Source organism: Manis pentadactyla, chromosome 3 (assembly GCF_030020395.1).
Source record: "Manis pentadactyla isolate mManPen7 chromosome 3, mManPen7.hap1, whole genome shotgun sequence".
NCBI lineage: Eukaryota > Metazoa > Chordata > Mammalia > Pholidota > Manidae > Manis > Manis pentadactyla.
The window spans coordinates 84,543,546-84,556,458 of NC_080021.1; the positions used below are offsets into that span (position 1 = coordinate 84,543,546).

At 40.3% G+C, this 12,913-nt stretch overlaps 1 protein-coding gene across 3 annotated transcripts in view; it reads left to right on the forward strand.

Annotated features, from left to right (window-relative positions):
* LOC118908909 (suppression of tumorigenicity 18 protein) overlaps positions 1-12,661 on the forward strand; it is a 111,636-nt gene extending 98,975 nt beyond the window's left edge. For all 3 annotated transcript variants that reach the window (XM_036878930.2, XM_036878932.2, XM_036878931.2), the window contains 3 exons: positions 5,920-6,023; positions 7,919-8,062; positions 10,166-12,661. In XM_036878930.2, coding sequence (XP_036734825.1) covers positions 5,920-6,023; positions 7,919-8,062; positions 10,166-10,306 — 389 coding nt within the window. In that variant the 3' untranslated portion in view covers positions 10,307-12,661. The remainder of the gene's footprint in view (positions 1-5,919; positions 6,024-7,918; positions 8,063-10,165) is intronic.
* The last annotated feature ends 252 nt before the right edge of the window (positions 12,662-12,913 follow it).

Sequence of the window (12,913 nt, forward strand, 5' to 3'; positions counted from 1 at the left end):
GCCTCTATCAAATTTCAAGAAACATGGTATTTGGCATCTATATTGCATCCTTAAATTTTGTTCTATACTCAAAATGGTATTTTTATGGTGAATCTGCAAGATTTAAATTCAACATCTATATTTATATTTTCCTAGTGTCAATCCCTTAGCAAAGTTAATATATGCAGTTTCTGAGCTCTATCTTGGATCCTCCAATCTTCCTTTGATTCTTCAGTGCTTTTCTTAAGATTTCTCATCAGCTTTATCTCAGGCATGTGTTGTTTCCATCAAAGATCATTTGAAAGCAAGTGAGAAACAATAGCCAAGCAGTATTTTGCTTTGGAGATTTTATTTGATTGCATCTTTAGCACATTACTAGAACTGAGTAACTGTGGTTACTTTATTTCTCTGAAAGCATTATTCAATCTTTTTAAATTGTGTGTAATTTTTTAAAAAAAACATATGCACTATCTGTGGAGGGAAAGCCCTCTTGAACTTCCTATTGTTTCCCTCTGAGGCCTTCATCAGCCATGAGATCCTTTGTTCAAAGTGGTCCCTGGGGGGCCTGCTCTCCCTCCCTGGGCACTCGCCCTCAGAGCTGAAGGAGGTCAATCAATGCCTTCTCCACAACATTCAGCTGCACCAGGAAAATGCTTTCTGTAGATGCTGTCATTGCTCCTTGGAAATACTCCTCACTCCTCAAATGCCTCTTAGCATGTTTCCCATGAAATTGACACAATTTAGTATTCAATTATTTACACCTCTCCTTATCTTAAGCTATATTTAAATGGTCGGGAGTGCAATGCCACATTAAGGAAATAAAAAAGAAAGCTACTTTAAAAATTAATTCAAAAAATGAGACAGAAGAAAATCAACAACAACAAAGCAAGACAGGACAAGCCAGAGGATCATGAACAGACATTGTGAGGCAAGCCATTTCAGTAGGCAAAACAGGCTCTTGAATTTGACTGTAGCTTTTTAGAAGCCAAAGCCAAAGGAAAACATAACCACCATGAGAATTACACTGTCGGTAAGTAAAGTCAGAGCAAAACTCCCTCTGGAACTAACCAGTGTGTGAAGGAAGAACTTCTTCTGAGTTTTCATTATCACACCAGTAACACTCACATGATAATATAAATCACAGACTGTTCTTCAGAAAGATAAGAACAAAATGGTAAGCTGTTGGCATTATAGCAAATCACAATGACGCTTTAGAAAGCTGGTGCTGTCTGGGCCAGGCTCACACTTGCCCCAATCTGTCCTAACCAACTGCTGGTAAACAGTTACAGCAACTGAACACACACACTTTGTAGGGCCCTTAAAAATCTAGCATTTTCAGCCGAGCTCACAAAGGACATGGAGCAGCAGAGAGATATGTGGAGCACATTGAAAAGTGTCTGAAGTGCATTTACTCTAGACAGGCCAGGAAAGTGGAAGATTACATCTCTTTACAATCTAAGGAGTGAGGCTCTAAAGCTCATGTGAAGCCTGACAACCTACAATGGCTTGTGCATGAAGAAAAGTCCACCTGAGTTCAGGTCAGTGGTCTGATGAGGGTCCAGGAGGAGCTAAGTGATTTGAGGTCTGTTCCAACACCCCCCACCGCAGTCCCCTACCTAACGTGTGGTCACAGTGTTTGTTCCCTGGATGCCATATAAAGCAGATGCAGCCTAACACTCTCTCGTTCATAAAAAAAAGTCAAATTGCAAAAAAATATAAAGTTCATATGACTTTAAACTTCTTAGTGTACTATGTGAAGTTAAACTGAGTACAAATCGTTCATGCAATTGGCTATATAAACATGTTAGGAGAATTTTACCTATACCCCAGTTAAAATGTGGAAAATCTGCACCAAAAATATTTATATTAACTTTAGAATTGGCCGTCAGTTCTCTGTCTTGCCACAATTAAGTTGCCACATTAATTTTCTTAAGACCACTCCTAGTCCTTGATAATAAAATTAGATCATCTTACATGAACAAATGCTTGCCTCTCTATTCTTTGTGGGAACAAGTAAAAGCTATGATGGTTGACTTATGGATATTGTTCTTTCACTTAGTAAATCCTTCTATTTCTTCCCATGTGGCAAAGTAGTGTGTTCTAAATATCGTGATACATCATTCCTTCTGGATATATCTCCTGACCCCTTTAGTAACTAAAATAGTCAAATTTACATTAATTCATCTCCCCCTAAATAATGAAAGAAGTAAAATTTTAGTCTGTAAGTACACTGTAAGAATAAAGGCTCACTCAAGAAATATAATAGAATTTGTTTCAAATATAATAGAATTGTTTATTTTATATATGAAACAAATTCTTAAAGCCCCATGTAAGTTGAATACACCTGCTGTAAATATATACATCACTTATAAATTTGTACAGAATATAAAGAAAATATTATTATAAATTATATAATCCCTAAATATGTAAATTAGGCATAGATTTGTATCAATTCAAAATTATCATTATTGAGTGTAAAGAAAGCATATTCTCTTGCTTTTAAACAGGTAGACTCTATAAAACAACAGAGCCACTTATTCAGTAAAATATTTAGTATTATTAAATAAAAAGTATATATAGTTTGTTCAATGAAAATTTAATGGTTTTGTTGATGAGTAATTTAGCTGGTCTAACCCACACTTTACATTTTGTTGTAATCATACCGGTAAAGCCACATCAGTCACTTGTTGCATTGATATTTTTAAAACAGATTAAAAACCTGTGTGTAAAGGTAGCATTATAATGGTAAAGAGGACATATTCTGGAGCCAGAGCTTGTGTTTTGAGTCCCAGCTCTACCACTTGCTACTTAACCCAGTCATACGCTGGCTTTTTCATCCACACAGTGAGGCAGTAAGTGTTCCCACATCATGGGATCCTTAAGAGAATGAAACGAGTTAATATTTGCAAGTGTGGTGTGAAATTCAAAATCTGTGGCCTCCTCTAAGCTCCACTCAGCACTGAAGTCTCTTAAAGACTGTGTATAGAGAGGAGGTTGGCAGGTGAATGTCTCAGTGGGAATAGATGAGGTGATGTATTTAGGGAAGATAATTACAATGAATTGACTGAATTTGCTCCTATGGTTAAAATCTCCCCAAATCCCATAAATTGTAATGAAAACATTAGTTCATCCATGTATTAATTTTGTGACAACTTATGGAGTACCTTATTGTTTATTAGATCCCATCTAACATTTCTTTTCAAGATTCCATCTCATGATTACACCTTCCCCAAAGGCTTCCGGGCACCTTTTGTTATTAGGCATCTTCCAGATGGCCCACCTTGATAAAGAGGCTTGAGTGTCTTCCCCAACTTGGAGTCAGGGCTACACAGTCCTAAGATATGTCAGTACCACAAACCCAGGCTCTCCCTTAAAGAGTCTTCTCACAAGCATCTCTAACTTGACCGACTTGAACCCTTGATTTTCCTGCCATCAACTGCTGCAGCAAAGTCATCCTCATCCCAGAAATGCCCAGTTTCCCAGCAGCTTGGGCTCATCTTGATTCCTCCACCTCTCACTCCCTTCCTCCAGCCCATCACAAGCATGGCACATCCCACCTCCACAGTTTACCTTGGGTTCACTTCTGTTCCCCCCACTTCCATGCCCTGGGGCAGGGGGCCACCACACCAGCTGGGACCCTGACCAGTCTTCTGGCTTCTGTTCAGCCTCCCTCCCAACCCATTCTCCACCTAAAACTCTGAGTTATGGTTTTGAAAAGTTAGCTGGATCACATCTACTCCCCGCTTAAAATCCTCCACTGGCCCTCCCTGCCCTGGGAATAAACCCGAGCTCCTTGCAGCCCCTGCCCCATGTCCCCCGTGTCTCCCTCCCTCACTGTGCCTCACTCACTGCAGACCTTCCCACTTTTTCACCACCCCAGGTCTCTGTGCTTTCTGCTTCCTCCTGGGAATGCTCCCCATTGACTGCTAGCTTTTCATGCCCCTGCCTTTGGTATCAGTAAAGTTTCAGATTAAATGAGACTTCTCCAGTGAGGGTTCACATAGAACCCTCACTTTTCCTTCTGCATATTTTGTAGGTGTTTACTTCCTCACTAATTGTCTGCCTCACCAGATATGTTGTAAGAAAATACCATTCCCTATGGTGAAATTTAACTCCAAAGAGAGAAAGAAAAATTATGACAAAAAATTTAGCAATAGACATTTTCATTTGCTCAATTCAGAAAAATTTCAAGTGCTGATAGGACTCAAAATACCTGTTTAGTTGATAATTTATGCTCCCTGGTGTTGTTGAAAATAAATATTTCAATCCCAGTTGCCTAAGAGAAGATTCCTCCACCAGGGTACCGACCAGAAAAATGTGGTGCTCAGAATGCAATACAGTTCTGCAGATACAGCCAGCCAGTGCAGAATCAACCATGTCCCAGGCACTTTAGCTCCATTAGTGTGGTCCTGGGGAACTGTTTATTGCTTTCTGAGCAGCTGTGTCACACTGCAGACTCACACTCAAATGGATCCAGGTACTAAAATCCCTAGATCTTAGTTGTGGGTTGCTTTTCTTCTCTATTGAAACTCAGAGCGTGGTATTAGACCACTCTTAGGATGTACTCTCTCCATTGGTCCATGCATGGCCCACTTTTATTTAGGTCGCTATACATAATAAAGCAATAAGTATCTACAACACAGCCACTTGTTATCATGCTGTGTGTCAACTTTCAGGGCTTCCTTTTCTCTCTAACATCATATTAGTAAATCATCCATGTTGTCTATGGTGGGTATGGGGCTTGCTTGTTTCCAGGTTGTGCTCTGTCCACCTTGGGCATGCTTCCTATTGTACATGTGCGACCATGTTGGTCATAGGACATGTGAAATTCACCTTCAGTAAATAGTGAACCACTGTCCAGAATAGTGATCCCAGGAAAATATAAGAGCCTAGATTTCCTTCAAACGAACTGTTAGTTCTCCCCAGCCTGCTCTTGTGAAATTGATCTTATTAAATCTAAATACAGAAGTTTGCATTTTTTGCCTCCTCATTGTCATCTCCTTGGTTTAGATTCATCATTCTGGACTGCTGACATTATCTTAAACCTGCCTCTGGTATCCTTAATATGAGCTACCACTTCCAGCTTTTTAAAATCTTTAAATGTACCTGTATTCCTTCTATAAACAGTGATGGGGAAATAATTCCCATTTATCAAATTACTATTGTTCACGACTTTATATCTTATTACATTAATTCTCACAACATAGATTTTGTGCCTGTTTTTACTGAAGAGGAAACTGAAGCACAAGGAAGAAAAGTTGCACAAGTTCAAGACCAGTCAAGGCCAGTGTTCAAACACTGAAGCCCATGTTTCTTCTCCCAGATTGCATTTGCTCCTAATCCAAAGTGTGTGGTCCTGCACACCAACCCGCCACCAGCACCCCAGCTCTGCCTCTTATATTGTTCATAAGGTCCCATTCAGATAACAAATACAGAATTATCAGCATAACTCATGGCTTACCTGTCCTTGCACCACTGTGTGTGAGAGAGCACATGTGCTGTGGACTAGAGAACCCAGCTCTGCCTTCTACTTAGGACTTGGGCAGGTTACAGAGCCCCTGTCAGTGACTAGTGTGGCCTCATTTGGCCTCTCCAAGGCTCAGTGTCTGCATATGTGAACAGGATATAAAGGAGCACACCCCACAGGGTGCAGGGAAGTGGAAATAAGGAATTCTTGTAAACACATCTAGCAGTATTCCTGGAACATAATGGAGCTCTATTAAATGGTGAAACTTCCTACTCTCTTCTTACAAAGGAATTAATCCTGCAACTCCTTTAACCCACTTTTTTTTTAGAATCTTGGGAATGAATTTTGGTAAAAACTAAACATTTCAAAATAAAGTCTACCTTTCAGTGAGCAGGTCACAAATTACACATAAAATGACTCATATGTGTCACAGTGTCATATTTTCAGTTTGAACTAAGTCCAACTTTTTATAGGTATAGAGAGTGAAGAAGAAATTAGGCATTTGGATGAAGAAATAAAGGAACTGAATGAATCCAACCTTAAAATTGAAGCAGATATGATGAAACTTCAGACACAGGTAAAAAAAAAAAAGAAAAAGCAATTAGTTATCTTTGTAGTCATAATCTTTAGTGAAGGTGAAACCTTGAACTGTTAAACCATCTGATAAAAAACATAACTGATATGTTGCAATAAATACACTGAGCATGTCTTAAAAACACAGTTATTATAAAAACTTGAACAGATGGGCCTCCCTGGGCCATCCCTAATTTCGGAGTTTTAGGTAGTGTTACTCATATTTCTGTGTTGGGTGCATCAAAGGCTTTTATAAACACATAAAGCAGGTCATCCTATAATTGTGGAGTTGTATAAAGCATGTGGTGCCTTTGAAAAATTGTTATGACAAGATGTGAGAGTACTTAGCTTTCTTCACAATTTAAGTAAAACAGAGCAATTTATTGAATACTTTGTCTAGGACACCTCTGGTTGTGTCAGTGTTTGTTAGAAACAGATCTTTTTGGAGATTTTCCTGAACAGATTTTTTTACTGAAAACTCCAATCAACTTCTCAATTTTCTTTCCTATGTAATGTCTGACCCATCCTCTAATTAACTTTACCCAAATCGAAATTTAAAGTTCAGTCCAAGATTTTTTTTCAAATGTGAGTAATGATTCCATTGCAATAAGTAGGAAGGAAAAAGAATAAAGAGGCAAAATACAGACTAGGCATCCTTCTTCCTTCTCTCCTTGCCTGAGCATAAGACTTTGGAAGCAGCAGCTTCAGAGAGGTGTTGGTTCATCTGAAACAGCCTTGGTTTCCTGACCCAGCGTGACCCTGTCGTAATGTTCCATTAACAGTAACCAGGGCTCTAGGAAGAGCTTCAGTCCTTGGCTTACAGACCGTGGGGGCTCCTCTGGAGAGCCACTAGCAGAGAAAGCAAAGGCCTCTGTCTGCATGGGGCTTACTGTCTAGAAGGCAGAGGCAGACGATAACAAAAGGAAATCACAAATGATAAGTTATGTTGTATTAGAGAAGGCAGTGGGGAAAGGAAGCCAGATTTCCATGTAAAATTGGAGGGCCAGGCAAGGCTTCAGGAAGAAGGAAGCATCTGAGGGGAGACTTGAGGGGTTGAGGGAGTGTTTCAAACAAGTGAACATGACAAGTTCAGAGACCCAAAATCTTGTGAAGACCCAGAGTTTTGAGAAACAGCGGAGTGAGTGTAGCCACAGGTGAGCAATCTGGGGGACCATAGGCGACAAGCCCCAGAGATGACACAGTGTACATCCTTGCCCTCTAAAGACCTTGGTTTTATTGTAAGTTAATGCATAATCATTCTGGGGTTTTGAGCCAAGGGTTAATGTGATCATATTTGATGTACTTCTGGGACATTTCAAGAGACTTTTTTTGGTAGCTGTGCTGATGGGCTGAGAAGATGGCAGGAGGTAATGCCAGGTGCAGGGCCACCCAGGAAAGGTGTCACAGTCACACTGTTGGCTGGGTCCAAGGGGCAGCAGTGTAAGTGGGACAGTCATCAGGCCTGGATATTTGAAGGAGGAGCCCAGTAAATTTGAAGTGTGAGAGAAAAACATCAGCAGGGAGTCCTTGATGGCCTGAGCACCACCAGGTTGCCATCAGCTGGAGAGGAGAGGGCTGTGCATGGAGGCATAGGGGTGCAGGGAGCTGGTAGGGGAGCGGCAAAGTCTGCCTCTGGAACACACTGAGCCTGAGCTATCCAGCACATGGCCATGCAGGCACATAGAGCCTGCAATTTATGGAACAATCTGGGCTAAAGATACAGATTAGGGAATGTGATTCAGAAACTTCCAGCAGAACAATGAGGCTGCAGTTTCATGAGAAGTGGCCGTGTATGCATTCCTTGGCATTTAGATTTAGCCTGTGTTTTCCTGCATAGAAAAACCTTTTGTACTCCTCCTAAAGCCTACTTCTCATATTCCCAAGTTATTTCCATTTCAGATTACCTCCATGGAGAGCAACTTAAAGACGATAGAGGAGGAAAACAAACTTATAGAACAGAACAATGAGAGCCTGCTGAAGGAGCTGGCGGGTCTGAGCCAGGCTCTCATCTCCAGCCTTGCCGACATCCAGCTCCCGCACATGGTAAGTGCCAGGCCAGCAAAGCTCCTGCTCTGGCCTCCAGCAGCTTCTCCCTGTCAGCCTGCAGGGAGCCCCTTGCTAGGGCCATGATAGATACCCACATTTAAATCCCACTGAGGCCAAGGGTTTTTTATGTTGTAGGAGTCATTTACAGATGAGGGTTTATTTAAAGTTTGTAATATGAAAGTTGGAGGCCGAAGTTCCCTCACTAAAGATTTGTTTCTAAGTAGACAGCTTATAAAACCTGAAAGCCAGCCATGTGTGCCAGCCACCCAATTCAAGGACTGTAAAAACTAAAATTTAACTTGGTGCTTTCCTTGGACTAAATATGAGGGACATACTTAAGTTCTCAGACTGAATCAAAAACACAAAAATGAGCAGGGCATCCTTACTTCCCAAATGTGAACACATACTGGTTCAGGGAACTATTTAAAATTCATAGAAAATTAGTTTCCATTACATTTGGAAGAGAGGCTGCATTGTTGAATGCTATTAATCACATGCAATCTTAAAGTAAGTTTTCTAAAGCTGCAAATTTTATATTTAGAATGGTTAGAGAAGCAGCAATTTAATGAAGAAATATCATTAGTTTTCCCAAAATTAATAAATCACTCAATCGACCCACCTTCTCAGCCTAGAGGCCACATCTTAACCAGTTCCAAATGTGTCTCCTGGCAACTAAAAAAAGAAAATCAATAATGTAACAATTAAGAGCACAAAGGAAAATAAAGTGTTTATGGCCACTATTAAGATAAATTATTGGATATTACTGTAATATCATTTTTAACATTTGTCTAACTCATACTTCAAATTTGTATGCCTTACTATTTTGCCCTTCACCAGTGCCATGAAAATAATCGTTACCCTACAAGATAGCTTGTACCATATACAGGTATACACAAGGCACACTAGGGGTGATTGTTAGAGCTGGTCACACTCAACATTCACCAGAGCACCGAAGACCGAGCTTCAGCATTCCCACTCCACAGCGGAGGACCTCGAGGCTCAGAGTTCACATAATTTGATCAAGGTTCCAAAGCCCACCTGAGCCACATGGGCCTGGCTTTGCTGGTGACCTTTTTCCATTCTGCTTCCTGGGTCATAAGGCCAGTTGTCAGGCTCTCCAAGAAACACAGGGCACAACAAAGGCAGAAACAGAGGGGACAGAAAGCTGTGCTCAATGACACTCCTGCTTTAGCTCAGTGCTTTGCTGCGCACAACAAAATACCTTCCCATTTAGATAGCCTACTTTCTAAGTAGCACCAATAACAGTAATATATTTTGTGCCTGTAGAATTTAGGCCTTTTAAAGGTGCTTTCTTCCAAGACTTGTGAAGTAAGTAAGGAACATTTTCCAAAACAATGGGAAAATGGAGGCACCAGAAAATGGTTGTATCACACTTGCTTTGTGCCACTCGCTTCCTTTCACCCATGCATGCGGTGTACACGCTCCAAGCATCGACTCTCTTTGAGGCACCACACTGTGCAGAGGAGACACCAAAACACACAAAGAGAATAAGGGATGAACAGCCCCTGCCTTTGTGCATCTGATGTGCTGCCTGGAAAAGAGACAGAAAAACAAGGAAGCATATTCCAATGATGTAGCTCAGGGAAATCAACAAGAAGGTGTCCAAGTTCAGATGGAAAGGGAAACTTTTCCACCAGACACCAGTTAGTGAGCAGCTTGCTCAAATCTTAAATTCCTTGAATTCCAGCCCAGTGCTGTCAAGGGGGCCATGTGGTCCAGGTGAAGCCTTCCTCCCCAGCCTCAACAACACCCCCTTCCACAAACGGGAGGCCTGCCTTCTCCTGAGCATCACACAGAGGGATCTAGTTCAGCAGCCTGACATCCACCTGATGTGTGCCCAGACTAACCACTGAATACTGTCTAACCCATCACATTATTAATCCCACTGAGGAGAGAGGGAGCAGGCCAGTCCCAGCATGTTCAGTCTCTCTCCATCTCCCCAAACTCTAGCAGCCACCTGGATCCTCATGTCCCCTCAGACTCTGGGGTTATGATACACTTCCTCCCATGTGGCTTGGGACTCCTCTTCCCTAAGCCTGAATCGCCATGATGGGTTCAATGTGTTTTGTGTTCATTTAGGGGCCTATCAGTGAGCAGAATTTTGAAGCCTATGTAAATACACTCACAGACATGTACAGCAACCTGGAACGGGACTATTCCCCGGAATGCAAAGCCCTGCTGGAAAGTATCAAACAGGCAGTGAAGGGCATCCATGTGTAGGACCACAGGGCTGCTGGGCAGCAGAATTCACCAACGGCAGTGATACGGATGGATCCTGTGCTGCTAAGGCATGTAGGTTGCCTCCTGCATTTACAATGGCGACATTGCACTAATTTTTCCCCCCCAGCTGACATAAAAAGGAAAGAAAAACTATGATAGACTCTTTGGATTAAAAGCGATGCAGTCAAATATTAGAACTTATTTATTTTCATATGTTTTTATTTTATTTCTGCACTCCTTTTGGTTTCTTTCTTTCTCTTTTTTGTAAAGTATATATAAAATAAATGTGACATTTTTATATTTTATTTATTTCTAATCAGAGTTTTTTATCTTTTAACTGCATTTTGAAGCTGCCATATTTTTACAAGTGTGTTCGTTAATTTATTTTCCAATAGAAATGCTATTCTCAAATCACATACCTTGCTGGGTTTAAATGAGAAAACAGAAAAAATATGAAGGGAATCCCTGTCTAAGGACTCACTATGGTCCAGTAGATTTTTATTGCACACTTCTTGCCCCATTTCACTGGCTTTGCATCTATCAGTGGGCTTGTGGTGAGCTGCATGGAGGGCATGAGAGGCTCCCTGGTGCCTACAGGTGGGAATGCACACTCACAAAGCACAGTGTACTGGAAGCAGCAATAATTAAACAGCAATCAGCAAAGTACTCAACTTGGCTATGCGGTTTTCGTTAATATGAATTATTTATTTGAAATGCTTAAAGAAACGTATGCTTTTTTAGTGATGCAAATTTGTCTGTTTTTCAAATCCTCTCAGAGAGTTGGCAACTCTTACTCCAAGATGAGAAATAAGATTTGATGTGACCAGCCAGGCTTTCCTGCCGTATGTTGGTACAACATACAAGTGACAATATGGATGTTGATTTGTACTTAACGAATACAAACACATCCAAATGGAAAATTCTGTAGATAACCATATCCCCTGAAATAGCATTTATCTTACTGGGTTGACTGGAAAGGAATGGAAAATATAGTAACGGGTGAAAAATGGTTCTCCTATCTGAGCAGTTACTTTGAACACTGGTGACATTGTCTCACCCTTCTTAGGCAACAGGACAACTTTCAATTCAATGAAAATCTTTCTGTAGGACTTCAAGAGCTACAAACTACCCACAGATAAGTGCGTACACTCACTTGTGTGAAATTGAGCCCGAAATCTTGAATTTCTAGATGGATCAGAGTTTAGTAGTTGCTATAGTTAAGGCAATGTCTATTTCAGGGATTGTAAAGTAGTTAAGCATTGTTTCAAAAGTTTTTTTATATTTATTTTTTTTAAGATAAAGGTATAGACAACCAGCTAAACTGCCTTTTTGGTGTGCACACACACCACGTGTGCAATGTGCCTCCGTGTAAATGGACACTTGAACTTCGTGTGGGCTTAATTTTCTGTGCTATAAGAAAATTGTTTATTTTTTATTAGCCTCATGGATATGTAGGTTGAATGTGACGGCACACAGGCTTGATATATTCCACTGTTATTACTGTTACCTGCACAAATCAAAAGTAGTATCACAGTAACTCCAATTTCCATGACACTGTGGTCATTGTTATGTATTAAGTGGGGCTTATCTTTGGTTTGGGGTTCATTTGAACCCTTGAATCTTAGTTTAGTGAAAATGAGATGTCTGTTCTTAGGTAGGAATGGTGTTTATTTAAAAGTCAATTAAAAAGAAAGCAGCTACCATAGTCTATTATAAATGGGATACCAAACACAATTTTCTATTAAAGTTATGTACTTGCAAACATTTTGCTATGCAGTACTTAATAGATGCATACAAATGAGTTCACTTATTGCAAAGACAAAGGTTTAATTTGCTAAATATTTTAACAAGTTTGTTATATATTTTATTTAATTTAAAAGAAACCTCTTACCAACCTCTGTATTTATTACTATAATTTACTATGACTTCGGGTTAATTTATTTGTGTTTGCATAGTTTGAGAAGAACGTTTTGTGAAATATGTTTGTATTTATTTGCCTCCTTTGTACTTGACGTGTTTTGTAATGTGCACTGAATTTTTTTTTCCTTTCCACTACATTAATGATCGATCCTGTAAATTTGGTCTTTTGTAAACAGCAAAAAGGCAATGATGTATGCATTTTTTTAATTTCAAGTAGTTTGTATACTGTTTCTTCAAAACAATTAATATTTCTTACATCAAAGAAACAAAATTGTGTTCAGTGCTGTACATTTGGTATATGGTAGGAAATAAAAATTGATGATGAGTTTGGCTGTGATCTTTCTCAGGCTACCACTCAGAGACGGTCATCGCCATCCCACCCAGTGTCCTGGGAGACCCCCTGCTGGAGTCACATACCTTGCTCCCTGAGCGGTTTGGATACATTTCAGTTTTGTTAGTCAGTTGGCTGGCTTAGTTTCTGATCCCAAGTGGATGGGATATTTTGCCAACTGATAAGTCATCACAGCCTTTGGGTTAATATACACATACAGAGCAGTGGGTGCTTTTGATGTAAGGAAAAGCTTTGCCAGAACAAACAGGAAATTCACCTGCATCAGAGTGAACAATATGGTAGAGGCCTCACCTTCCTAATTCCAAAATTGCTTTGGATACTGAGAATATCTGTGT